This window comes from Scardinius erythrophthalmus (assembly GCF_964197995.2).
Source record: "Scardinius erythrophthalmus genome assembly, chromosome: 21".
Classification (NCBI taxonomy): domain Eukaryota; kingdom Metazoa; phylum Chordata; class Actinopteri; order Cypriniformes; family Leuciscidae; genus Scardinius; species Scardinius erythrophthalmus.
Window position 1 is genome coordinate 5886224 of NC_138241.1, and position 26183 is coordinate 5912406.

Below are 26183 nucleotides of genomic sequence, written 5' to 3' on the forward strand. Positions count from 1 at the left end.
TAATGACCGTTGGTCAAGCCAGTGCTGCTGCGTAGGGCATTTTGTTTACGCTTTTCTGGGGAAATAAAATATGAAAGACTTACTGCATATTAAGTTTTTTAATATTGAAAAATGTACTTCACCTTTATACTTGTTGTAGAGCATCTCTGGGGAGCCTGTATCTCTGTATTTCCTCTGCTGAGGTCAGAACGATCTCCCAGAAGAAATCTGATCGAGAGGTGGAGTCATGTTTAGTGCTGGAGACCCCCTCTGGATAATCATTCACTTTCAGCCATTAGTCATTAAATATCACAGCTTCTCTTCAAAAGATGCCAATTATCGCCCTCGAAAGGTTACAGCTTGTGTGTGTGTGTGTGTGTGTGTGTGTGTGTGTGTGTGTGTGTGTGTGTGTGTGTGTGTGTGTGTGTGTGTGTGTGCGTACCTATATGTGTGTGTGTGTATGTGGGCATGTATATTTTGATGTTTACGTGAGCCTTAAAATGTTTATATTAACTGTTCGTAAAGCATTTCTTACATAAAGTGTTGCATTGAACATATATCCACAATGATTTTGCTGACAACTGAGCAACATTGTGAATATAGTTTTCAGTTTAATGGACATTTAATAAGCCCATTAGCCCTAAAAATGTAAATTATTATTATATATATTAGGGTTTAAACGACTTTTTTGAAGAACATTTATGTGATTAAAGTCGAGTCGACGTCGACTAGTCGCTGATGACATCATTAATGAACAAATAAGCCTGAACCTTGAGCTGAGACTTGAATGCGGGTTGCATTGTGCTTAGCTACAGATAAAGTAGCTCAGTAAAGCTTTTGCATTTAGAGAGCATTTGCGTGTGAATTAATTCTAGCCGGCAGTGTCTCTCTAATAGTGAAGCTGTGGGTTTTAGTTACTACGAAATATATGATAGAACTTTTCAGTTTCTAAGCTATATTATTGATAAATCACAGAACAGTGTTGACAATACTGAATGTGTTTTGTGTGTGTGAGCTACTATCTGTATGTGTGTGTAACAAAGCAGCAGCGCATTAGTTTAGAACGGTGATTAACTCACGTCTACAATAAGCTGTTTAAAACGTGCATTCACTTGATCAATTTTGAGCATCCAGATGATCTTATCAAACATGTCTTGTGGAGCGCTCTCAGAGTATGCCTTTAGTTGTCATTTAAACTGTTGGAAACGGAGCATAAAGGGGACTTCAAATATTTCTTATCCTGTTGCGCCCTCTATAGGCCATGATCAGCGACTAGTCGAAGTCAAGTTTAAAGCGTCATGGCAGAACATAAAGTCAATAAGGTCTGTGCACCCCTAATATACTGTATATATATATATTATTATAATTTTTTTAGCTTTTGCTTATTACTAAGAATGCTTTGTACAGAATGGTTTCCACAGAAATCTGTTCTGCTCCCATTTCATGAATGAGGCTCAGTGTGTACACGAGCATCACACCACAGCGTCCTCCAGGCAGGCTCAGAAATCTCTAATTATCTCATGGCAGGCGGTCGCTGATATTTCCAGGTCAGGGGCAGGATGACATGATAGATTTATAGATGAGGTATAGTGTGAAGGGAAGAACATGAAAGAAAGAGTGAGGAAGATAAGCAGCCTGGGATGTGCGGCGGTGATGAATGTGAGGGTATGATGAGGTCGGGGAATCGGGGCAGAGGAACAGCGGCCTGCCCCGCCTGATAAAAGAGAGGGAACGGCCCCACGCGCACCCCGAGCGCCCCACACACACTCGTCTCCCAGACAGGCACGCAGCGGCACAGAAATTAATTTGCTCCTTCAAACCCGCGCTGTGTCGCCCCTCTCCCGGCAGCACGCACCCGTTCCGATTTGCTGAACAATGTTATTAGGCTGGGAAAGACAGTCGTCCTAGAAGAGCGCTGCTGCTTGAGATGATTGTTGCCTTTCATTCCAAAGTACAAATCTACAGTTATTGTTGTGTGTGTGTGTGTGTGTGTTTGACAGAGATAATGTTAGGGAGAAGACATCGGGCCGTGGAGGAAGAGCACTATAAATACTCTGCTCAGGGTCTTGGAAGGGACAAAGCTTTTAATTGTTGAGCGTGGAGCGAGTGAGTGAACCGCTGCTGTCATTTATCATTTCTCCCTGTGTGTCCTTTTCTGGGTCAATCTCGTCCACACTCTGGATGAGCAGCTATCACAGATTATTAATCATTATCAACATAAGCTGCGAGATTGATTCCCCTTCTTCCTAGCATGCAACAGTGGACCCAAAACATATTTGGACACCGTAGACAAAAATGAATGTCATTGCTTTCGATACCACATAGCAAACCGTGTGGCGTCTGCAAACAAGTATCAGAACTTTGATCAGCTGGTGATTTTTAATTGAATATGTTGTAGTGTCATTTATTCCTGGTGGCAAAAGCTGAATTTTCAGCATCATTACTCCAGTCTTCAGTGTCGCATGAACTTTCAGAAATCATTCTAATATGATGATTTGCAGCTCAAGAGACATTTCTGATTATTATCAGTTGAAAACAGTTGTGCTGCTTCATATTTTGGGGGAAAATTATGCATTTTTTCTAATAAAAATCTCTGTAACATTACTGAACACTATTGAACATTGTCTTTCTTTACTGTCACTTTTATCAATTATGCATCCTTGCTGAATGAAAGTTTTTTTTTTTTTTTTTTTTTACCTACTCTGAACAAAAAATAAATCCCACTTAGTTTGTGATTTTTTTAAATGTGACTTAAAGTGTTCAGAATTTTTTTGGCCCAGTAAATATGTGCATGGTGTTCATTACCTGAAAATGTATTAATAGTAATTAATATCAAAAGAGACTTTGGATTAGAAGAGGAGTATATTTCAGAAGAAACATTTTCTGACATGTTTTTCCTCAAATTTAATTTAAGTAGTAATTTAAGAAAATTGTTGATATAGTATATGCTATAAAACAGTGGTTCTCCCCTTGGTTTGGCCATGAGAGCCACATTTCCCCCTGGTCACTAAGCCACTCCCCAATATTTTAGGAATTTGAACCAAGCAAATATTTCTGACAAATGGTTGACACACACAAGTACAGTGCCACTTTACTTAACATACACATAAATTGTAAGAATATCACTAACAAAAGGTAAACAATTTATATCCCACCCCCATTCATACTATTTCTTTTTCTTGCATTTGGGTCTTGACCCACCGGCTGAGAACCACCGCTATAAAATTAATGTTAATCTTTTACCTCAGATAAAGAAGAGTAATCAAATGAGAAATGTTTGTTTTCATTTCGAAATCTCATTTTTGAAATCTAATTTAGACATTATGATCTCGTCTGAAGCTCCAGAGATCATGCGTGAGATTACTGGGGTCGTTTTGTTCATTTGAGAGACTTTTCTTCCTTTAATCCCATCACTGTTGAGGAGAAACAACTGAGATATTCAAGAGTTGTTATTTGTGATTTTTCTTTCCTTTTGTGACTAAAATCCCAAGACACTTACTTTCATGGCAGTTTTTGCTGTTTTTCCCTTATACTGTTTCAAAATGCGTTTTCTTTATCAACTCTTTATGTTCACTTAAAACATAACTGACTATGTTTACGTGAATACTCAACAAGACTGGCATTTTGACATTATTTGGTGTGTATTTGACTGTTTAAGTTCAATAACCACAGAAAAAGTACTCAATTTAGCACTGAGAGGAGGCTTTATGTGCGCGCACTTTGGGTGCGATTACAGTTTCACTTTACTCGACCTCCACCATGGCACTCAGAGACGCTGCTATGTCGGGAAGACTGTTGCGTTCAGATAGTGAGAGCGTGTGTCCTTGCGGCTGCATGTACATGAAGGGCAGTGTGTTGAGCACGTGTGTGTTTGTGATTAGTCCTGTCATGCAGGAGATCTGGATGCCTGCTCTTCCTCTCTCCAGGTGCCATTGTTTTAATTAAATGTGTCTGATGGGATGGACCCATAACTCAGGACTGAATGAGGGTCTAATGAAAGTGGAACTACTGGACGTTAACTGGGGTATTGGCTGCCGTACCTGCAGCAGCTGGTGTTGATTAATACTGTGGGACTTCATCGCTATTCGCATATGTGTGTGTGTGTGTGTGTGTGTGTGTGTGTGTGTGTGTGTGTGTGTGTGTGTGTGTGCATTAATGAAAGTGCAGGTTTTAGATTATGGGGTTGCATAGTTTCCATGGTCATGGCATTTTAAGGTTGTGGGGATTTTTTGTAAGTTTTGTGAAATTAATCATTTGGAAGAGTCTTGGAAATTTCTTTTCATTGTTACCTTTTCTGCCAGATCTGACTCGTAAAATTCACTTTCATTGATTTAACCTAATGAAATCATATTGATTCAGTCATATAAAATAATATTTTTGACTTTAATAAAGCCAGTTAATTTAGATGTTACCACATTAGGTATATTTTTAGGGTCCCTGACAAAACATATTCTTATAGTGAATTGTAAATTTACATTTTTCTACTTTCACTACCGTTCAAAAAAACTGTTTTTGAAGTAATAACAGAAATATTGTGAATGTCACTTTCTGTTTCGTTTTCAAGGACTTTTAGTTTGTTTATGGTGTTTGTTTATGTGTTTCCTTTCTGTTTACGCGTGTTGCCATGGTTATTCATCATTTCATTGATTGTCACACACCTGTTCCTCATTTTCTCATTAGTTCTCTCAGTATATAGTGCCCTTTGTTCAGTTAGTTCAGGGTCTGGTGTTGTTTGTGTAGTGCACACTGTTGCGTTACCTTTCTCGTTGTTTGTCTTTTGCTTTGTTTTATTTAATAAAGTTCACACTGCATTTTAGATCCAATTCGCCTCACCTCGTATTCATCCTCAGCCAAGCCGTGACAGTGACATTTTTTTTTAATACATTTTAAAATGTGATTTACTTTGTAATTTACTTGACAATTTCAGTAATTTACTTGATGCAAAGTTGAATTTTCAGCATAATTACTCCAGTCTTAGTGTCACGTGATCATTCAAAAATCTTTCTAATACAATGATTTTCTGCTTAAGAAACATTTTTAATTATCAATGTTGAAACCATGGAAAAAAAAAATGTCAGGATTCTTTGATGAATATAAAGTTCAATGAACAGCATTTGTAACATTATAAATGTCTGTATTATCACCTTTAATTAATTTGTTGTTGAATAAATTAATTGGTTGTGAATATTTAATTGGCTATAGATACGCTCTTGAAAATAACTTGCGTTGGTTCTTCTCGAAAAATTGGCCAAAAAGTTTCAGAAATCAGAATGATTTATGAGATGGGTTTGAATAAAAATTATTTTCAAAATGTTTGAATCCTATTAATAATTATGTATAATTACTTAATTTTAATTTGTATAGTTATAATGGCCTTGTCATAATACCCAAATGCATTATGAATTTCTAATCCAAATTACATGTTCAGTTGTCGTCTTTGAAAATAATAATTAAGCCAACACATATAATTAAACCAAATATTAGCAAATATCAGATCGAGCCGAAACGCTGTCAGAGGTAATATTTAAACCCATCAGTGTGTATTTGCTCTGATTCCTGGTTCCTGATGAAAGTGCGTGGTGAAGTTATGATATGAACAGATGGATTGAATAATAGATTGAGTGTTTCATGGAATAAGGTTATAGATTCCAGCATCTATCCTTAAAACCTTTTCTGCGGTCCACCGCATAACAACGCTCCCGTACTCACACGGTGAGTCTTCTCATTACTCTGGTGATAATAAACAATAACACGCACACAGGGGAGACGTGCGGCGGCGTTCCGGATCACCTCGCGGCTAATGAAGGTTAATTAGGGTTCATTAGGACATGATGAGCGCTCGTAACACCACCACAGCCCTCAGATTTACTCCTGCAGGGCTCCTCGGTTCCTCCCTCTCTTGATGGACACCTGAACATCAGTCCGTTTCACTGAGGGTTCAGACATGCAGCAGTGCAATTTCAATATGTCACCAGTATATTAGGATATAATATCAGTGTTTCCTACAGCCTCGTAAATAATCAACACGATCAAAACTTTGCTGAAAAACCTGTTGCACACAATGGGCCCTATCTTGCACCCAGCGCAATTGACTTTGTACACCGACGCATGTATCATTCCTATTTTGCACCCGCGCAAAGCGCGCTTTTCCCTCCACAGAAGCACGTCGGTTAATTAAGAAATACACTTGCGCTCCCCGGGGCGGATCAGCGCAAAGAGGAGGCGTGTTCCAGCGCAAACGTTCCTTCATGCTATTTTGCAGGTTTAGAAAACAATTGCGCCACTAACCAGGAAAAAATAGTTTAAAGTCAGTGGCGCGTTGCGCATGTTATTCATATGCTATTTTAAGGGCGCATGCTTGGCCATAATCAATGTAGCGTGTGCACAACGTGAATGCACTTTGATTCTCTCATCTACACAGAAGCAGCAGTTTTCATTTTTGCAAATCATACATTATTAAGATAGATAGATAGATAGATAGATAGATAGATAGATAGATAGATAGATAGATAGATAGATAGATAGATAGATAGATAGATAGATAGATAGACAATTTATTATAAAAGCATACATCTAGCTTACACATTTACCCAAATTATCATACGCCTTTTTAACCGAAGTTAATTTGGGTGGGTTTCTCCATCCCCAACGTCCCTGACGAGAGCGTTGCTCTCCTTGACTGTGAACCGCTCCTGGCGCGCGCCTGGCAAATCCACCGTTACAACAGGAATCCGCTTTAGAAAAAGCGCGTCTGCTCTTAAAGGGAATGTGAGATGATGCTCTGATTGGTTTATTTCACGTTACGCCCAAACCACACCTATGAATAATGAAGCTACTTCAGACCAACCCATTTTAGATTTGCGCCTGGCGCAAGAGTCATTTATCCCGCCGGGAAAATAGCAACAGCGCCAAGACCCGCCCACACAGTTACTTGCGCTTTGCGCTTTGACACTTGTGTTTCAGATCGTTAAAATAGGGCCCTATATCTACATGCCTTCTGTCGTCTGATTAATATTTTATACTTTTTAGAACATAAAAGACCGTTTAGTATAATTGTAAAAACATCCCACTTCAAGTCGTGGTTCATGTGTCTTTTTGCTGTGAAATCTTTACTACATATATTTGAGCAGTTTGGCCTCTTAATAAAAATTAGCAAAATATTCTAACTATATCATACTATGTGAGCCATAAAAGCCTGATGTATAAAATATGATTCTCAACAGAAACATATCCAGGGTTAATACTGGAGGTGAAAATCAGTCTCATCAAGTTGCTTAATGAGACACTAAAGTTTGTCTTTCACGAGTTTTGAGAGTTCTGGGCTGAAAATATCATATTGATTTTTTTTTTCTTTTCTTTTTTTTTCAGAGAAAGACTTAACAGACGAATGTATTATAAATAAAACACAGGTGGAGAGTTTAACAAACGCTCAGTAATTTACAGAGACAACCATCAGAGGACTGCTTCAGCAAAAACACCTGTTGCATGCAGTAAGATTATTATCCATAAAGCATAAGTCTGCCAGGTGTAACCTGAGCTTATTTATACAACATAATCAATCTGCTGTTTTATTTCAGCTGTTGGTCAGAAGCTTCCGTACATATTTAGTTTATACGTAGAGTTATGTTTCAAGTTTAATGGTGCAACTCAAAAATATTTAGTAGTGCACAAGTTGTAACTTAGTGCCCATTTACATCACAACTAGGCTAAGTTGTGACTTACGTACAGCTGGTGCAACCGGCCCCAAATTCCTATAGAGATAAGAGCGAAGAAGTTGAGTCTTTATGTGCACACATATTTTACTATGAATCTCATCACAGTTTGTCTATTTGATCTATTAATTTATCCAATAATACACTAAAATACATCAAAGTCACAGTTGAAAATAACCTGAATAAAGTTTCTATGATGAACTTGTTTTTAATTTATGACTTAACATTGAGGGTGTTACAAATACCATGGTATCATAATGATATGTTAATAATAATAATATTTATTAATAATATGTTAAAATAGCATATTCTTTCCAAGTACCCTTGAGATACACTTAGGCCTACCCCTGGTTAGGAATCATTGATATATATTATAATATATCTTATTTCTCCTAAACCTTGAGAGTTAAAAGATTAAATGGAGAGCAAATGTAGACTTTTGTCTCCTTCTTCTTAGATTTCTTAGAAGTCTCTTTCGTCGAGCTAAAGTAAATTTCAATCTGTTTCTCACACAACGCTATTGTTTGGCTTCAGGAAAAAGCCCACTAGTCATATGAACTACTGTTATGATTCCTTTATGGTGCTTTTATAGTGCAGTTTCATTCATTGTAATTACATGGAAAAGGGCTTCTAGCTTTTGTTTTCCGCAGAAGAAAGAAAGTCATACGGGTTTGTAGCGACATGAGGGTGAGTAAACAATGACAACATTTTCATATCCACTCAAAATTCCTTTGGTAGGAGGTGTCTAACATATAATGCATCGTCTAAGTGATTTGGACTTCGCTTCCTAAGTGAGCACAAACCCAACACACACACTAACAGAGTGAAATTAGACAACCACAAGGGGATCGACCAATCAATACCACTCACGGATCACCAGCACAGGAAGCCGTGATAAAACATTTGAGATCGAGTGTTGTAGATATGGAGGAATACACGCGGTTAGACGTCTCCTTTTCTCTCCACGAGTCCCCCACCTCTCCGAGAAGAGACGTGCCCTCCTTCCCCTCCCCTTGTCCTGCACAATAATGAAAACAAAAGACATCCTGCAGCAGGGAATCAGAGCGCAGTGCTATTAGAAGCCATGCAATAATTAATTTGCCTATTACCAGAGCCGACTCGTTTATCTTCATAAGATAATGCCATCACTCCCAGTCTCTGGCAGACCTGCATGCGCTCTGTCTTAAACGGCCCTAATTACGTCCCCGCTGCCTATTTTATTGTAGTTGATGGAAAACACACTTAATCTCCACTGTGCAGAATGAGTAAATAGGCTCCAGCCTTGAACAGCAGATATTAGAGTTTCCATTAAAGCCCAGTGCTTTTTTATGTGGCTTTTGTTTGGGGTGCCGGAGCATTAAAGAGCTGGGCTAAGGTTTACACCGATGATGCAGATAAGTCAAGATGGCTTTATACGTTGACTTTTCACGCACTTCTAGTTAGAGGGAACTTTGCATTGGGAAAAGCCCAGTGATATGATCACGACTACCAGTCGTGTTAACATTTATGAATGGTTTGAAACAATCAGTCAGTTGATGTTTTAAGTGTAGAAGTGGTGTGGTTTGTGGTCTGCTGTAGGGGTTTGGGCTGCTAACTGAACCTAGAGGACGTCTTTATTGCGCTGTAGTTACTATTTCTCAAGAGACTTCACAGAGTTATTAGGTTTCAAGCGTCAACTTAGTCAAATTAATTAAAGCTGTTGACAGAATACAGAGCCGTTAAATGAATGTGGATCTCATGGCTCAGATTTGTATGTGATCTTTGACTTTTGATTGCACACTTATTTGCATCAAATCTGAGCACAGTTTAAGACGTTGTTGAGACCTCTTCAGAAACTCTAGGTTTCCTACTCTGTTGTAGATTTCAACTAATTGACTTCTTGGAGAAAGAATTGGGATATTAATGAGCTTATAACGAGATATTAACCTAATGGATTAGCCTAGAAATCTAGACGCATCCTAGTGGCAGCAAAATGGATTTTGCAGCCAGGGTAGTCTAGCAATAGCCTGGCTAACGTCTGGCAAATGAGACTTGGTCTGGGAACCACGTGTTCATTTTCTCGTATTTGAGGCGGGGTTTATGAATGCCCAGAGCCGTTTATTGGGCGCTATGAATGTCTATCAAATGCGCCTGTATGTTGCTCATAGCCAATCGCTTCAATTATACCAGATGACGTATGTAGAGTGACAGAAATTCGACGAGGAAAAAGACGATGAGTCAAAGATTTATTTGTACATGATGGCGTTTAGCGAATCCAGTTTGTGCAAGATAAACATGAGGGTAGAAGGTAACGTCGAGTCTGTTGCCATGTTGGATCCATAGATATAAACAAACTGCTTCAGTGTCGTCATCGTCTTGCTGCTCCCTCCCCGTTCTGTGATTGGTTCCCTTTTTCAGGGGAAAATTTGGTCCATGGTGTCCAGATTGCCTAGCAGCGTGAATAAAATCGCGCTGCGAGCAAGGCAGTATGGGGAAACCCAGGCTAGTCTAGCAACTCTCCATTGACTTTCGGAGCTGTAATTGCTGTAAATTGGGTCAGGCCAATCACATCGTGTATAGAGTAGACGGGGCGGGCTTAACATAATGACGACAGAGTTACGACGGTTCCCTGCTTCTTGAAAACAAAGAATGGCTGCTGCTTCAGTCTTTCGAATCGGCTTTGGCCGCGACTCTGGAGGACTTGGAGTTAAGTTTTTCTTTGAGAAAAGAGCAAAGAACGGCACTTAAGTCATTCTTAAAAAAGGAAGATGTGTTCGTAGTTTTGCCGGCCCGATTCAAAAGTTGAATCTATCAACTATCGTTAGCTCCGCTGTTGGGAAAACGCTCTGGTTGGTTGAAGCGCTGTCCTATTGCGTGCAGAGTGAATTTGAAAGACAGCCGTTTATCCCGGCCCTCGGATTGAGCCGTGTCTATGGTGAGTTGCCAGACCTAAAATCTTGATGTAGGTCTGGCTTGCCAGGCTACTAATGGATATGATGTATGTTCAAACTCCATATGGGAAAATTCATGAAATATCACTGTGGGATGGTTCACCCAAAGTTGACAAAATCTGTTTTTATTTACTTACCCTCGTTCCAAACCCATAAGACTCTCGTTCATGTTTGAAACACAAATGAAGACTTTTTAATGAACCCTGAGAGATTTCTGTCCCTCCATTGAAAGTCCACACAACCAAAGCACACTTGTTGTAAAAGTGCAGTCCCTTTCTTGACACGTAATATGTTACAAAAACAGCCTTTTACCACCTTAGAAACATCGCTAAGCTACGTAATATGCTATCTGTTTCTGATGCAGAAAAGATAGTTCATGCATTCATGACCTCGAGACTAGATTACTGTAATGCTTTATTTGCTGGTTGTCCTGCATCCTCAATAAACAAGCTACAGTTAGTTCAAAATGCCGCCGCTAGAGTTCTTACTAGATCAAGAAAATATGTTCATATAACACCAATTTTATCATCACTACATTGGTTACCTATAAAGTCCCGTATTAATTACAAGGTATTGCTACTGACTTATAAAGCCCTAAACGGCTTAGCTCCAGTCTATTTAACCGATCTTCTATCGCCCTATAATCCATCGCGCTCTTTAAGATCACTAAATTCGAGGCTTTTGGTCATACCTAGGATATCCAGATCCACCAAAGGAGGGAGAGCATTTTCACATTTAGCTCCAAAACTCTGGAATAGTCTTCCGGATACTGTTCGTTGCTCAGACTCGCTCTCCCAGTTTAAAACTAGATTAAAGACGCATCTCTTCAGCCAGGCATTTGTATAATACTTTTAATCCTACAGTTAAATCCGGTCTCTAGTTCATAAACGCCAGAGGAGAACTGGCCCCCAACTGAGCCTGGGTTCTCCCAAGGTTTTTTTTTCTCCATTAGGTCACCTGATGGAGTTTTTCGGTTCCTTGCCACTGTTGCCTTTGGCTTGCTCAGTTGGGGATATTTGGGGATATTTAATTGAATTTATCAATCAACGATACCATTGATCAGCATTACCAAACGTGGACGTTCCACTAGAAACAAACATTGATGTATTGTTTTAATTTATTACTGTGAAGCTGCTTTGATACAACCTGTGTTGTGAAAAGCGCTATATAAATAAACTTGACTTGACTTGACTTGACGTAAGAACAAACATCATTGGTTCTTGTGCATGAAGCAAGCACCTTTGAGCTTCAGATTTGACCATATTTGATGAGCTCCATGTATGTGCATTCATCAATTTTTTTATGTGAATAAAAGCCTAAATCTCAATTCATTTTACATACTTTATTTAACTTTTTGAAGCAGCAAAGATTTGGTATAATTTGGATTGGAGATTTTCATTACAAATTATGAACATTAACAACACTGTCTTTTACGTTTGGAAAGACATGAGTGACACAGTTTTAATTTTTGGGTGAACTTTTCAAGTCATTATTTATTTATCCTTAAATCATTCCAGACCTGTCTTTTTCTTCAGTAGAATACAACAGAAAACACTTTGAAGAACGTTCAAGCTGCTCTTTTTTGAAAACTTTAAGGGACCAAGGTCTACAGAAAGAGAAAAGAACCAGCATGAAGGAATCATAAAAAATATTCCCAATGACTCATCCGCTATATTCCAAGTTTTCTGAAGACATTTGATAGTTTGTATTCGGGACAGACCAAAGTTTAAGCAGTTATTCAATAAAAGCCATTGTGTTTGAAGAGATACAAGACTGAAAGTCAGTTGGGTAGACTTATCCCTTTAACCCAAGGCTGCTCTAGAGAGACGGTCCCTATCATGGTTTTGCTAAGATTGTCACCAAACAAACGGGTCTTTGGTCCCGTGCTCCTGCATGTGCTTAGAAGGGTTGTGTGGGATTTAAAAAGCAAGAGAATGTTGAGAACCCAAAGGAGGACGCAGCTGCCACCCTGATCACTAAACAGACCCACAGAAAAGGTTAAACGCTCACACACAAACACACACACACACACACACACACATGAATGTCTGCATGCAAGTGTGTGAAGAGTAAATGTCTTGTTGTGTTCTTGTAGAGGAGTGGCGAGATGAAAAGATGAATTAAATGTGGTGATGTCTGGGCAATTGATGGAGACTGATAAACGTTCCAAAAGAGTGTTTTCACAGCAATACCATAGAACCATCATTTTGGGTTCCACAAAGAACCTTTCTGGGAACAGTTCTTAAAACAACCACTTTTTTCTTAAGGTCCTTGGCTTGCACACCGAGTCCGAAATTCTCGTCTAAAATTATCTCACGTTAAAAAAAAACATGACCTCACGTTGTGTCAATCACGTTTACACTCTGCCTCCGAAACTTTCGTCCGTCAAAAACAAAATTCGGATCGGGTTCGATTGTCTGCATTTTTCGCATCCGTAGCAAGCATTTTGAAAAGTGTTTTGACAATTCAAAGCCACCAAATGACGGATACGAAAAAACGCATACGAAAATTTCAGACTCAGTGTACAAGGACCTTTAGTGTGAAGAACATGTTAATAATCTACAGAACCTTTTGTGCAATGGAAAGGTTCCACGGATGTTAAGGTTCTTCATGGAACCATTGATGCCGCAGTATAGTTTGCTCTCGCCGCTTCTGAACAGCGTCACACCGGTAGCGTCAAACAAACACATCTCACGCTAATCTATTCACACACACACCGGCCTGCTCCATCCATTGCCCTGACATCACCTGCCAGCAAGGAAGATGAAAATTCAATTCATCTTTTCTTCTCGTCACTCTCTACAAGAACACACCAAGACACTTGCACAGCCCTCTTCACACACTTGCATGCAGACATTCATCAAAGCATCAAAGGAGCTGTGAGAGACGCGCAGCAGGAGCAGGCCCACACAAAAGACGCAGGTACAAGAGAGTGAGATTGTGTGCGTTTGATAGGAGAGCTCGGGGTGACAGCCAGAGAGTTGAGAGGTGGAGAAGTGTTGCATCCATTCAGGTAGACGAGACGCTGCTGTCACTTACGCTTTTGGTGTGCAGTGTGCGTGAGAATACTTCGAGTCTATGTGTGGCTGCTTTTTCTTGTGTGACTATTTTTTTTACTTTTTTGTGCTATATACCAGCAACGTTTGTCAAATGGCTTTCAGAATAAAAAGTTTGTCCTACAGTCGACTTGAAATCCAAATTTACTGTCTTAATAAATGTCCCTGAACTTATTCGCTATACGATTCATCAGTGAAACGTACTTTCTCTGCCTCTGAAACAACTTCTGGTAGCACCTTACTTTACAGTCCTTTTCCCCATCTACATTCTGTGTACTTATTATAGTAATCGCAATAACTGGGTAATAACTAGGTACTTTCCCTAAACCTACCTCTAAATCTAACTTTAACCAATGTAGTTACCCAGTACTTTCTTAGGTAAGTACACGTAAGTGTAAAAGTGTAAAATAAAGTGAAACGCAACACTGTTGGGGGAAAATAACATTAACTCTTTCTCCACCATTGACGTCATTTTCCAGAAATCCATGTTTTCACTGTTATACGGTAGAGTCTGCTGTTACGTGTCTTCTGAAAGAGTGCAGAATCTCTTAATCAAAACACAAGTGAAGAAGAACAAGCGAAGAAGCAGAAACAAGTGATAGAAGCATATAAATCAAAACTGCCAAGTAACCAAATGAAATATTGAACCCATGAAGAGGTAATGACTGTGAAGCTTTGGGGAAGTTGATGGACTCTGGGGTCTTTACTGCATCCGTGTTTTGATCATCATTCTGAATCCGATCCGGATTAGTCTTTGACAAAATAGGGATTTTCTCAGCTTTTTGTTCAAAATGTTGCTTTTTTAATGAAACTTACCCACATTCAAGTGTTGAGAAAAAAAGAATACATAAATCTAGACAAAAAGGTTTATTTTCTCTTCAAAAGCAGAGGCTCTGTCCTTTTATTTGATAAAATATGTTCAAATATTTATAGAACTAAATATTCTGGGGGCCATGATAGTTTTGTGAAAATTATCAAAACTGCTGGTGTTGGCAACTTTAAATTAAAAAATTAAAAAATTAAAAACGCTGGTAGGAAAAGAGTTAATAAAATCAACACCCAATGGATAAATACCAGTCCTGTTTTAAATTATTTCTCTCTGATAATTGTGTTAGTAGTGCTGTAATTCATATTTATAAAAGACGTTAAATAATCTTAGAAGCAAGGCTCCTGAAAAAGTGGATGCAGGCACTTTTGCATTTCAATATACAATACGTCATGTGTCCAAAATGAAATGTGTCGCAAATACTGTTTAACGTCTTTATATGATATATTGACTGGTTATCCACTAATGAGTCAATTGAATTCATTATTAAATGTTTAAAATGGATTTTAAAGTTTAATATATAGTCCAAGCTCAAATCACAATATGTGAAGGACACTGCAACAGATTTTTCCCATCAGGGGAACATCTCTGAAAGCCAACAGCTGAATAAAGGCGAGTTTTTTCAGGTTTGTCCGTGTGCGTCTGTGTTCGAGTGCTCTCACCAGGCCCGAGCGTCACATAATCCAGACGGAGAGAGCGGAGGTCATCCGAGCGTCTGTGATACGCCTCAGAGAGCTGTGTGTGTAATCCCGACAGATGTGTGAATACAGCAGGGAGACCGTGGATGTATAATTTGCGCCTGCTGGTTTCAGAGTGAAGCTGTTCCTTCTGGAGTCTCTCGCACTGATTACTCAATCTCCAAGGGCACCTTGAAAATTGGCCTGTGCAGGCCTGAAGAGAAGACTTTGATTTGATATACCGAGCAGTTTTCCATCACACAGTGACAGCAGCTCTGAACACGCATGACCTTTGCGGTGGCTTGGCTTCTGAAAGGGCTTGTTATTTCCAGTGGCGGTCCATGAGGGTATTTTCCGGGCAGGCTGATTAGCATATAGAAAGATTAATAACCAATAATGAGTGCATTACCTTTTACTTTTATCTTTGGTAACACTTTATTTCGATAGTCCACTTTAGACATTCTACTAACTATACATGTCAGCTAATACTACTAAGCCGAACCCTAACCTAACAGTCTACTAATACTTTAATGAGAGTTATTTGACATGTAGTTGCAAAGTTTCTTATAGTTAATTGAATGTTTAAAGTGGACCATTGAAATAAAGTGTAACATTTTATCTTATCTTTTTATTTATTTCCCCCTCCAAATTAACTTCTACTTACCAATTTGTAGTGGAATATCATCCTCCTTTGTTATGGCATATTTATATACGGCCCCCTTTAGGTTTTTAGTTTTATTTGATGCTAAAGTATTTCTTCATCTGTTGCATCTAATTGCTTAACCTTTGATAATGATTGGTTATTAGAACAGATGGAGGCGAATTTCATTTATTCCCCCTTGTTGTGTTCACAATTTGGATGGACAAATTATATTGCGTAATTTGATTAGCAAATGGACCAATTAGAAATGATATTCAGAGGAGCCTATCAGTCCTCTGGCATTGTTCAGTAAATAAAACCTTGGTTACTGTGCATGAAAGATAAGATAAAACATAATGTAGCTATATACAGTATTTTTTATATACATTCTGTACAGTGCATGCACAATAATAAGTAAAGTGATTATTCATGATTCATAATTAATTTTAGATATATCTTACAGGAGACTCTTCTGGGACTGGCACTGGTAATTTCGTTGCATCTCAAAATGAAATAGGAATAAACTATGAATAGTAAAAAGCTAGGTGCTGATGGGGAGGTCACATTTTCTAATGAATGTTCCCTTATGAAATTTATTGTGTGAGTTGTGTGGAGTCGTCGACATTTCTATTAAAAATATAAAATATAAAAATATAAAAATTTTAAAGGTGCAGTGAGTGATTTCAGAAACAATTAGAAACACCGTTGCCTGATCATAACCCTTCTTTTCCCAGTGATATTCCTTTAAGCTTTTCTCTTTTGTAATGTCTCTCAGCCATCTTTCTTTCTACAGTCTTTCTTCAAATTTCCCTCTTGCTCACTCTCCCTCCTCCCCCATAATGAGTGGACACGCCCCTACTGATGATTGGCTCACTCTCCCTCCTCCCCCATAATGAGTGGACACGCCCCTACTGATGATTGGCTCATTCTCCCTCCTCCTCCATAATGAGTGAACACGCCCCTACTGATGATTGGCTCATTCTCCCTCCTCCTCCATAATGAGTGAACACGCCCCTACTGATGATTGGCTTACTCTCCCTCCTCCTCCATAATGAGTGGACACGCCCCCTACTGATGATTGGCTCTCTCTCTCCTCCCCCATCATGAGTGGACACACCCCTACTGCTTATTGGCTCTCTCTCTCCTCCCCCATCATGAGTGGACACACCCCTACTGCTTATTGGCTCTCTCTCTCGTCCCCCATCATGAGTGGACACGCCCTCTACTGCTGCTTGGCTACAAGTGTGTTGTGCTGCTCAGTCAAGTCAAATCAAGTCATCTTTATTTATATAGCGCTTTTAACAATGTAGATTGTTTCAAAGCATCTTTACAGAGATAAACGTATAATTTAAGGTAACAGAGATTGTTTTGGCTTTATAGCGGTTCTTTAATATAGTTATTTTCCAGCTAAAGTTAGTTTTGATTGATTCGCTTCCGTCGCAACGATCATTTGTTATTAAATTAGGGGCCGCTAAGACCAAGACCAGGTTATAATCGTTAACAAAAACGAACGAAAAAACGAAAACTAGGTGGGAAAAAACATTGTCGTTAACTGAAATAAAAATAAAACCGATCCACTTTCAACAGTGTTTCTCAGATATCACTTACTGCACCTTTAACATTGATATTGTTTTCAAGGCAGTAGAAAGTAAACCAGTGGAGAGAGCGGCGGTAATGTATGGATGCATGTCACTAATGCAGTATGTGCAAACATGAATGAATTTTGGATTGACAGCTTTTTGCTCTTAGACATTAAACACATTTTAATTTAAATATGATTTATTGGCATGTAAAAGGTGCCAAATGTATATCTTAACAGATTTATTAATAACAAAAGATGGAGTGACAGTCTTCTCATATTAGATCCTTGCTTGATGCTGATTTATTTATGTACATGCAGAAATATTAAACACAGGCACACAACTTTTATTCGAAGGGTGAGCGAACACGCATACAAATGTGATGCACGCCCTGGTGCTTTGTGCCTCCAAGTAAAATTTAATTGCTTCTTTTCATTCATATCCGCAAGGCTCTTGGACAGGGATGAAGGGTGCCAAAATAAATAAAAAAAGTGCACAAACACATACTCAGTGACTGTGTTTTACCAGTAGTCGATTATGCATGGAGTCAGTCATGTGAAAAGAGCGTAGCGTTGGAATACCAAACACATTGATAAAGCTGACCCCGAAGGTTTATTGATTAGAGCAGGAGGTCTGTAGTGTAAAATGGGATTTTACAGAACGCAAGGCTGCATGCGTTGAGTTTCAGCTCCAAAACAAACCACTGCTGTACGTCACTCTGACTGTATTAGAATGGAGTTCCCTTAAGGAAGAGAGAGATGGGAACAGGCAAACTGCCTTAAAAAATTTTGACTGTACAGTTTGACGTATGAGGAAATAATTGGGTGTTGTTGTGATGAGGGTAATGAGTTAATCTGAAGTAACAGGTAAAATATTGTGCTCTATGTATTTTGAATTTACACAATATTATCTGAGTTACTATTCTTTAAATAAATAATGAGCTCGCTTAATTTACAGACACATGTAATGCAGAACTTTGGAAAGGTCAGTAAGATTGTTCGGCAATGATACATTAAAATTAAATATTTAATTAAATAATATAATTATTTTATTGATCAAAAGTGATCTATTTCAAACAAATGTTGTTCTTTTGCACTTTCTATTCATCAAAGAATCCTGAAAAAAATCTAAGCAATGCAAAGATTTCCAACATTGATTATACTAAGAAATGTTTCATTACACTTTATTTCGATGGTCCACTTTAGACATTCTACTTCTTTGCCATAACAACTAGCTCTCATTAGAGTATTAGGAGACTGTTAGGTTAGGGTTAGTTGTGAGAGTTCGGGTTAGTAGAATAATTTGATATGTAGTTGCATGTTTTTACTGTATTGTTGATCAAATAAATGTGGTCTTGGTGAGTATAAGAGAATACTGACCCCAAACTTTTGAACGATAGTGTGTTCAGAGTAGGTATTGTTTGTAACACAAAAACATTTGCCTGCCAGATCTCCTGACAGGGTACAGACCAGGCCAGAGCCTTTGACCGACAGCCATCAGGTCAGTGCTGATACCTGATCGATTAAGTGAACGATTGACGGCTGTTATCTTGTCAGTGAAGGCCCAGAGGAGGCGCTGGCGTGTGGGAGACTGTCGGCTGATGAGCTCTGCGATAACACTTAGCCAGCCGCCTCCAATAAAGTGCTTCCCAGGGAATTTCTTTCACACAGTTCTGCTGAATTACAACTCCTAACTGTCTTTAAACCATCTTGCATGTTCATGATCACTTTTGGGACTAACCAGGGTCAGAAAATAACCAGGGCTCATAGGGCAAAAATGGCAAAAAAAATATATTTTTTTCTCTAATCCACCATTTTGTATGCATTTCGTTTCATTTTAGTCTAGTAATATATAGTTATGGGTTTACTGCCTCTGCCTGCAGACATGGAGGTATCAGAATTCACTATCTTAAAGGCGAGTGATGTTTAATGTGTAATAATGAAGGGGTTTTTGATCAAATAAAATAGAAAAACACTAAAATCAGCTTGGAAAACATTGAATGTAAAGACAATTGTCTATTGCCGAATCACAGCCGTGCAGATATAGAGCCATATCACACTCCTACTCATGTGAAATATATGTATATATATTTTATATATACAGGTTTATATAGACAGGTTTTTCCCAGTCATATCAATGGCAAAAAGTGTCCCAGTCAACCTGAATTGATCGCCTAAAATGTTATATATATATTAGGTTTGTCAATAGATCATGATTTTTTGTACACTTATCATGAAATTAAGCATATACCATTTATCTTATTTAAAGGGGTGGTATAATTCCCTTTTCACAAGATGTAGAATATGTCTTTGATGTCCCCAGAGTGTGTATGTGAATTTTTTTGCTCAAAATATCCCACAGATATTTTTATATAGCATGTTAAAGCTCCAATATGTAGGAATTTTGTAATAAAATTTCCAAAAATAACTTGCACAGTGTGATATATTTCCTCCAGTTGTGTACTTACAATATCTCAAAAATCTCCAAAGATTTTTTTATTTCAGAGAAATTCCGATTTTAAATAACTGGCCGTCCCGGAAAAGAAATGTCGCGCCTCAGTGACGCAATATCCCTTTTTTCCGGTGTGGACCATGTGATAGGATATTCCACCACACCGGATTTATTTTTTTATTTTTTTATTTTTTTTACAAGAACTTTATTGAAGTTTTTTTTCTTATCACAATAAACAATAAAGACGTCTGACAAAGAATAAAAAAAGAATAAAATAAAAAATATGACCCACCACACCGGAATATCGCATGGTCAAATGCGGAAGTGGTGGGTAAAGCGTTATAGCCATAGACTGTATGGTTATAGCTGTTATGGATCACGAACTCTTTGGCGAGTATTGAAGTGCCAACAAAACGAAAGCGTCCATATACATGGATTTCTCGGCGACGTCATCACTGCTTGCGCACGCAACCAAGAGGCAAAAGACTCGCTCTTCGTACCGGAGTAAAGGGTTCGGCTTGTAGCATAGTGGTGGTGTTGTTGCTAAGTCAAAATGCCAAGGAGTTGTAGCCAGTGCTGGGTGCCTGATGTTCAACATTCCTATGGGGAAGCATGGTTTTGCCAAAAAAATGCCTTAAAATCATAAGGCTTGGCTTTAATGCCTTGCCTTTGACTAGGGAGCACATCCTCAACACGCAAAAATCCGGTGCAGCATCATAGTATTTGACGAGCTGCATATGACCATATTAGCACGTAGTAAGTTATGCATCAAGGGATTTGTATGCTCTAATCATTTCTCTTGTATACTTGGTGTCTGAATAAGATAATTATATCAGGCCATACAATTGCTGGCCACTTCTTGTCATCCACAATCCAAAGATCGTCATGTATTACATAGATCCGGCAAGATCTCACCATTGCTGAGAGTAAGTTTTTTTAATATAAGTTAGGCTAATCGCCACGGTCGGAGGTACTAAGGGTTCCCACATAATCCATCGTCAAATCTTTGATTTACAGTAGAGTAACGCTATATGTGTCATAAAATGTTGCAGGTCGTAATGTAAACAAGGCTAACTTATATAAAAGCAAAGCTCTATAGATTCTGCACTCCTAACATTGGCTATTACATTACTACATTGCTATAGTCTAACGTTAACATTCATGCATCACAGTATGTCCGGATTTTAATTCGTAAACAGTTGGACGTTTTACATAATGTTATATTAATATAATATAAACACAAACATACAGATCCAACTCTGAAATTGCAGTTTATTATTGAGTCAGCAAGAAATTACAAACAATACGAAATCTACGTTAATTACAATGTTCTTTTACAGAACTCGGCATAACAGCTAGCGGTTTTCTGCCTCTTGGATGCGCGCGCATCCGGTATTGTTTGTATACAAGAAACCCGTGTATTCGGATACACTCAGACTGTGTGACAGATAAAGTAACCCAGATAAATATCGGCAGGCGTTTTCGAGATGGAGAGAGCTGCGCGTCAATCTTGGACTTGACCGAGACTCTGCTCTCGCGAGTGTATTGATAGACAGGTAAGACATGCAACTGTCAATAATAGCACTTATAAACAAAGTTATATTGCTCTTTGTACTTTGGTAAGGCTTTTTATCACGTGTGGTGACCGAGCTTATGGCAGTACAATTAAATACAATCGGATATGATGTTAAAAAAATATATTTAGTCATTACTTGCAAATGTTCGTTCAAATTTACTTTTAGATATTGGTTTGAACACGTTAAACAACACGGCATTAACCATAAAAACGTAAAACTGCACAACATTAACCAAACAAATCATTTGACAAATAGCTGTATGTTAACGGGATAATATAGCATAACATTTCACGTTCCTTGCAGTTCATTAATTATGATGAAATAAAATAATACGATCAGACATACAGGTAATACAAAAACGAATAAATTACCTCATCCGTGATCATGATTCATTAATTCCATGTAGATACATCGCTAGATGGTGAAAACGCATTAAAAACGACATCTCCCATCGTCACCTCCTTCATAGCGTCATCAAGCTTCGCCTTTGTTATTGTTGGAAACTGCGCCCTCTTGTGGTCAAATACCAAAGTCGCATACTGGAGCTTTAAAGTTGTCACTTTTTGAGGGTGAGCAAAAAACGCACGGTTTTGTGTCTGTCCCTTTAAATGCAAATGAGCTGCTGCTCCCGGCACAGGGGGCATTTTACCTCACACAGACATGCACTGAACATTTCTAAAACTTTTAGCCTTTTATGTTCAAACCAGAGTCAGATGATGTCAACAGAGTCAATGATGGAGAGACTCAAGAAGAAGTGACAACATGTAGAAGCAACAGGACATTTCTGAATGGTTATTGATGAATTTATGTTGCTGACGTGTAGTTATCTTCTAGTCACTGATTAGCATATTCTGTCTTGATAATCTATAAATCGTGTTACGGGGCAGGGTTTATGTAAATTCTAGGGTTAGTGATGTCACTAACCCTGGAGGAATGTCGTATAGTCCTTACCAGCCGTTTGTTGAAGTCCTTACAAAGCAATTTCTTTAAAAGCAAATATCTCCCTTTGCTTTGAACTTTGAGCATTGTAACTTTGCAGATGTTGTCCATGCTCAAACAGCAACATTACACACTAACTGAAGTTAGAAAAGTCAAATCATAATCAACCACCCCTTTAACACGTCTTTCCAAAAAAAGGACACTTGGAGACTCCAAAAGGACACCAAATAACCAAATGATACAAGGAGTCCATATTATTGTTTATAGTCGAGATTGTTTGTATTCCATACCCATGAAAAACATTACAGAAAAAAAAAGCTTTTCAGAATTTATAGTTTGTGTACAGTGCAACAGCAAAGAGCTTGTTTACGTTTTAGACAAGTCAAGTTGCGATACGGAACAGGAACACAAGGACTCACGTTTGCGTGACGGCTTGCGCTCTTCAGAAACAATCACAGAAAATGACAGAGCTCGTGTTTTAAAGTGAAATAAACACTGGAATGAATCATTCACTGAAAATGCAGTCTCTAATTCTCCCTGCTCTCGGATGTAATCAGCCTGGCTTTCTTTGCTTTAGTGCAGTTTTGGACTGATTGTTTGAATGAATTTGCTTAATGGATCATTGGACTGAAAATTTTTGGACTGAGAGAGTTTAGCAGCTTAAAATGATCTGATCGCAAACAGAGAAGCGAAATCGGGTTAAACAAGGGTTAGAATAGAAATGTCCACCTACCAGGGTTACAGGATCTTTGTAGATCCTGTAGATGCAATTGTAGATATAAACTCCTGACTCTCAAGATCATCTAACTGCGTGACGTTACACTAATGACGCAATTTCACGTGCTTCAGTAATTTATTCGCGTTAAACTCATTAAGAGTTTTGAGGTAATCGCATGCGTTAACAGGTTAATGTTGAATGCCCTAGTAATAAGTAATGCAGTACTTTTAAGAAAAGTAATTAATACCGTAATCTAATTATACTTATTTTTTTACAGTAACTTACTCAACACGGAGTACAATACATAAACATTCAAATTACCCTGAGAGAACAGATGTGTTTCGCGGTTTGAATGAGCTAAAATGAGTTGCTGAGAGAGGGATGTCCAGTCTCTACGGGCCGAGACATTGAAAGATTCAACGCCCAATGAAGAACTGTTAACAACCATTAATAAACTGTCTCTGGAGGGCAACTAAATATTGTGGAGCAAGACCATTAAGAGCTTAAAAAAATGGTAATTACAATTTTTTGTACTGTGTGTGATAAGCAACCATGAGCCAGTGTCGGAGTGATATGTGCTGACTCTTTTGTGTCTTTGCATTATTAACAATGCATAACTTCAGAATTAGATGAGTAATGCTCCCGCATAATAATGCTTCAAAATAATCTGTTATTTTACACTGAAGTGTTGTTGATGGAAACAGTGACTTGTCGAATTCCAAAGTATGTATGGTATATGGCTCCATCCGGACACAGATGCAGTGAGTGAGATGTGTGTGTGTCTTTGTGTGTTGCAGTTTAATTTTGTGGGCCGGATCTTGGGCCCGCGGGGGCTCACAGCCAAGCAGCTGGAGGCCGAGACCGGATGCAAGATCATGGTGAGAGGGAAAGGCTCCATGAGGGACAAAAAGAAGGTAAGATCTGCAGATACACACACACAGAGACACAGATACATATAAAAACATTCACTAACACACGCTTGCACACATATTCGTAAAGACAGGGAGTGTCATTTTTCACTTAATACGTACACAGTAACAAAACACTTATAAATAAATTGCAATCTATTAGTTTATGGTTAATTCGTAGTTTGTAAACTCTACATTGTTAATGCATTCATATGCTATGTACAAAAAGTGAGTTATTCATTCATCGTCACTGTTTTTAACAAACTGTTTTTATTTTTATTCCTTTGATAACAACTTGTTAACTATACCTAACTGATGTACAGTATTTTAAACCAGTAGTAAAAGAGGTGATAATGGTTAAGCCTATCTTTATTAGACATTAATTGTAGGTGTTCCTAAAATGTTTACAAATACATTAAGCATAAATGTGTATCAATTGGCTTTATACATAAAAATGTATTTACATTTAAACTTTTCATGAACCATATATATACAGCATATATATTATATCCCTTAACCCTATCCCTAATCCTAAACATGATTGTGTTTTAAAACATAATCTCATTGATCACAAATTCAACGCAAATCAACCGATAAATTCCATTAATTCAATATTCATGCTGCCTTAAAGTCCAACTGAAATCAAAATTGACCCTATTTAGTTTTGTTAGCGCATATTACTAGTCTTGTGGTGAAAAATTAATCTGTGCAAGTTAATACACAGAAAAAATTTGTTTGCCGTCGTAATCTTTAATCAAAGTCTGAAAAGCTACTTCCGGTCTGGAATGGCGTTCCTTCTCTGATGACGTAGGTTTGACGGCTTGGGTTGGGAAACGCTTAACCACTCCCCTCAAACCGTTAGTCTGCTATGAGCAGAGATGGAGAGGAGGAGCGCTAGAGTAAAACCCTGCCCTCTGTTCAATATTCCGCTTCACTGGGAAATACGTCACAGCACTGGAGAAAAGTCGTTTGCAACTTCCGGTTCACGCGGACTTTAAATTTTTAAGTACAATCAACTTGGATGTTTAAGTGATTTCAACTTAAATTATATTAAACTGATTTAAAAAATGAGTTGAATCGCGTATAACATAATAATACATAATTTATAGTAATAAAAAAGTTATTGCTTAACTTATTTTGATGTATTAAAGCTATGTAAAAACATGTTATCATAACTTATTGATCATGTAATTGTTTTTACAGTGTAGTTAATTGCTAATACTCAGTACTTAAAGGTATAATTACTCTGTAATACTGACACCTTAAAATAAAGTGTAACCTTATATTATATTATTAAAATGTCCTTATTGCAATTTCTCAATGAGAAAATGACTTTTTGTGGTTAATTTTCCACCGAGGTAAAAAAGTAGGCTGTTTGAATTTCTTTTATTTGACTTCTCTTCCATCGCCGATGGTCATCATTCTTACAGTTTTAACCATGTAACATTACACCGCCAATTGGCGAGTGTTAATTTTGGACCCTGGAGACAGATATAAACGACGCATGAACAATCACGCCAGATGGGGAGCCACAATCTTCACGCATCCATATGCTTAAGCAAATTTGTCATTTTTAACACGCACTCAAAATTCACTCATCAGCAACCGCGTCTCGACGTCTGTCCGCATGACAGACACACAGCGGTGTGGTGGGACCCGTTTTGCGTGTACGGACGGTTTGTTCGAGAGTAAACCAGCCCTGTCCAACTGAGAGACTTCGCAGGGAATAACAAGCCCTCCCCTCGCTCCTGAGGGCCGTGGGCAGGTGTTCAAACATTGTCCTTGGCCTCAGATGAGTGGGGGCCGGATCCTGCGGCCCTGCCAGGGCTCCTCTCCCAGTCAAACCCCAGTCACTGTACGACACGCTGGGGCGGAGGGGGTCACGGGACGGGCTGGAAGCACGGGGTCACATTCACTGTCCATCATTAACACTTGAGCAAACACACATGTTCATTTGAACACAAACACTCAGTTTATTATCATTGGGAGTATTGGCATTTTTGGGAGCAAAGCACACGGTACGCCTGAGCTTTTACACAGATGTGCGCGATCACACGCTCGTCCGTCTCACATATGTATCTGATCTGGAGGCACGTTTGTGTTTCCATTAGTTGGGCAGGACCCATATTTGGACAAGTGCTGGAAGCGGATAGTTACCCGAGCCCATCCCGTGTGACCGCGAGGAGGAAT

At 38.5% G+C, this 26183-nt stretch overlaps 1 protein-coding gene across 7 annotated transcripts in view; it reads left to right on the forward strand.

Moving 5' to 3' along the window:
* qkib (QKI, KH domain containing, RNA binding b) overlaps nucleotides 1-26183 on the forward strand; it is a 111602-nt gene that overhangs the window by 34207 nt on the left and 51212 nt on the right. For all 7 annotated transcript variants that reach the window (XM_081350324.1, XM_081350326.1, XM_081350327.1 and 4 more), the window contains exon 3: nucleotides 23883-23999. In XM_081350324.1, coding sequence (XP_081206450.1) covers nucleotides 23883-23999 — 117 coding nt within the window. The remainder of the gene's footprint in view (nucleotides 1-23882; nucleotides 24000-26183) is intronic.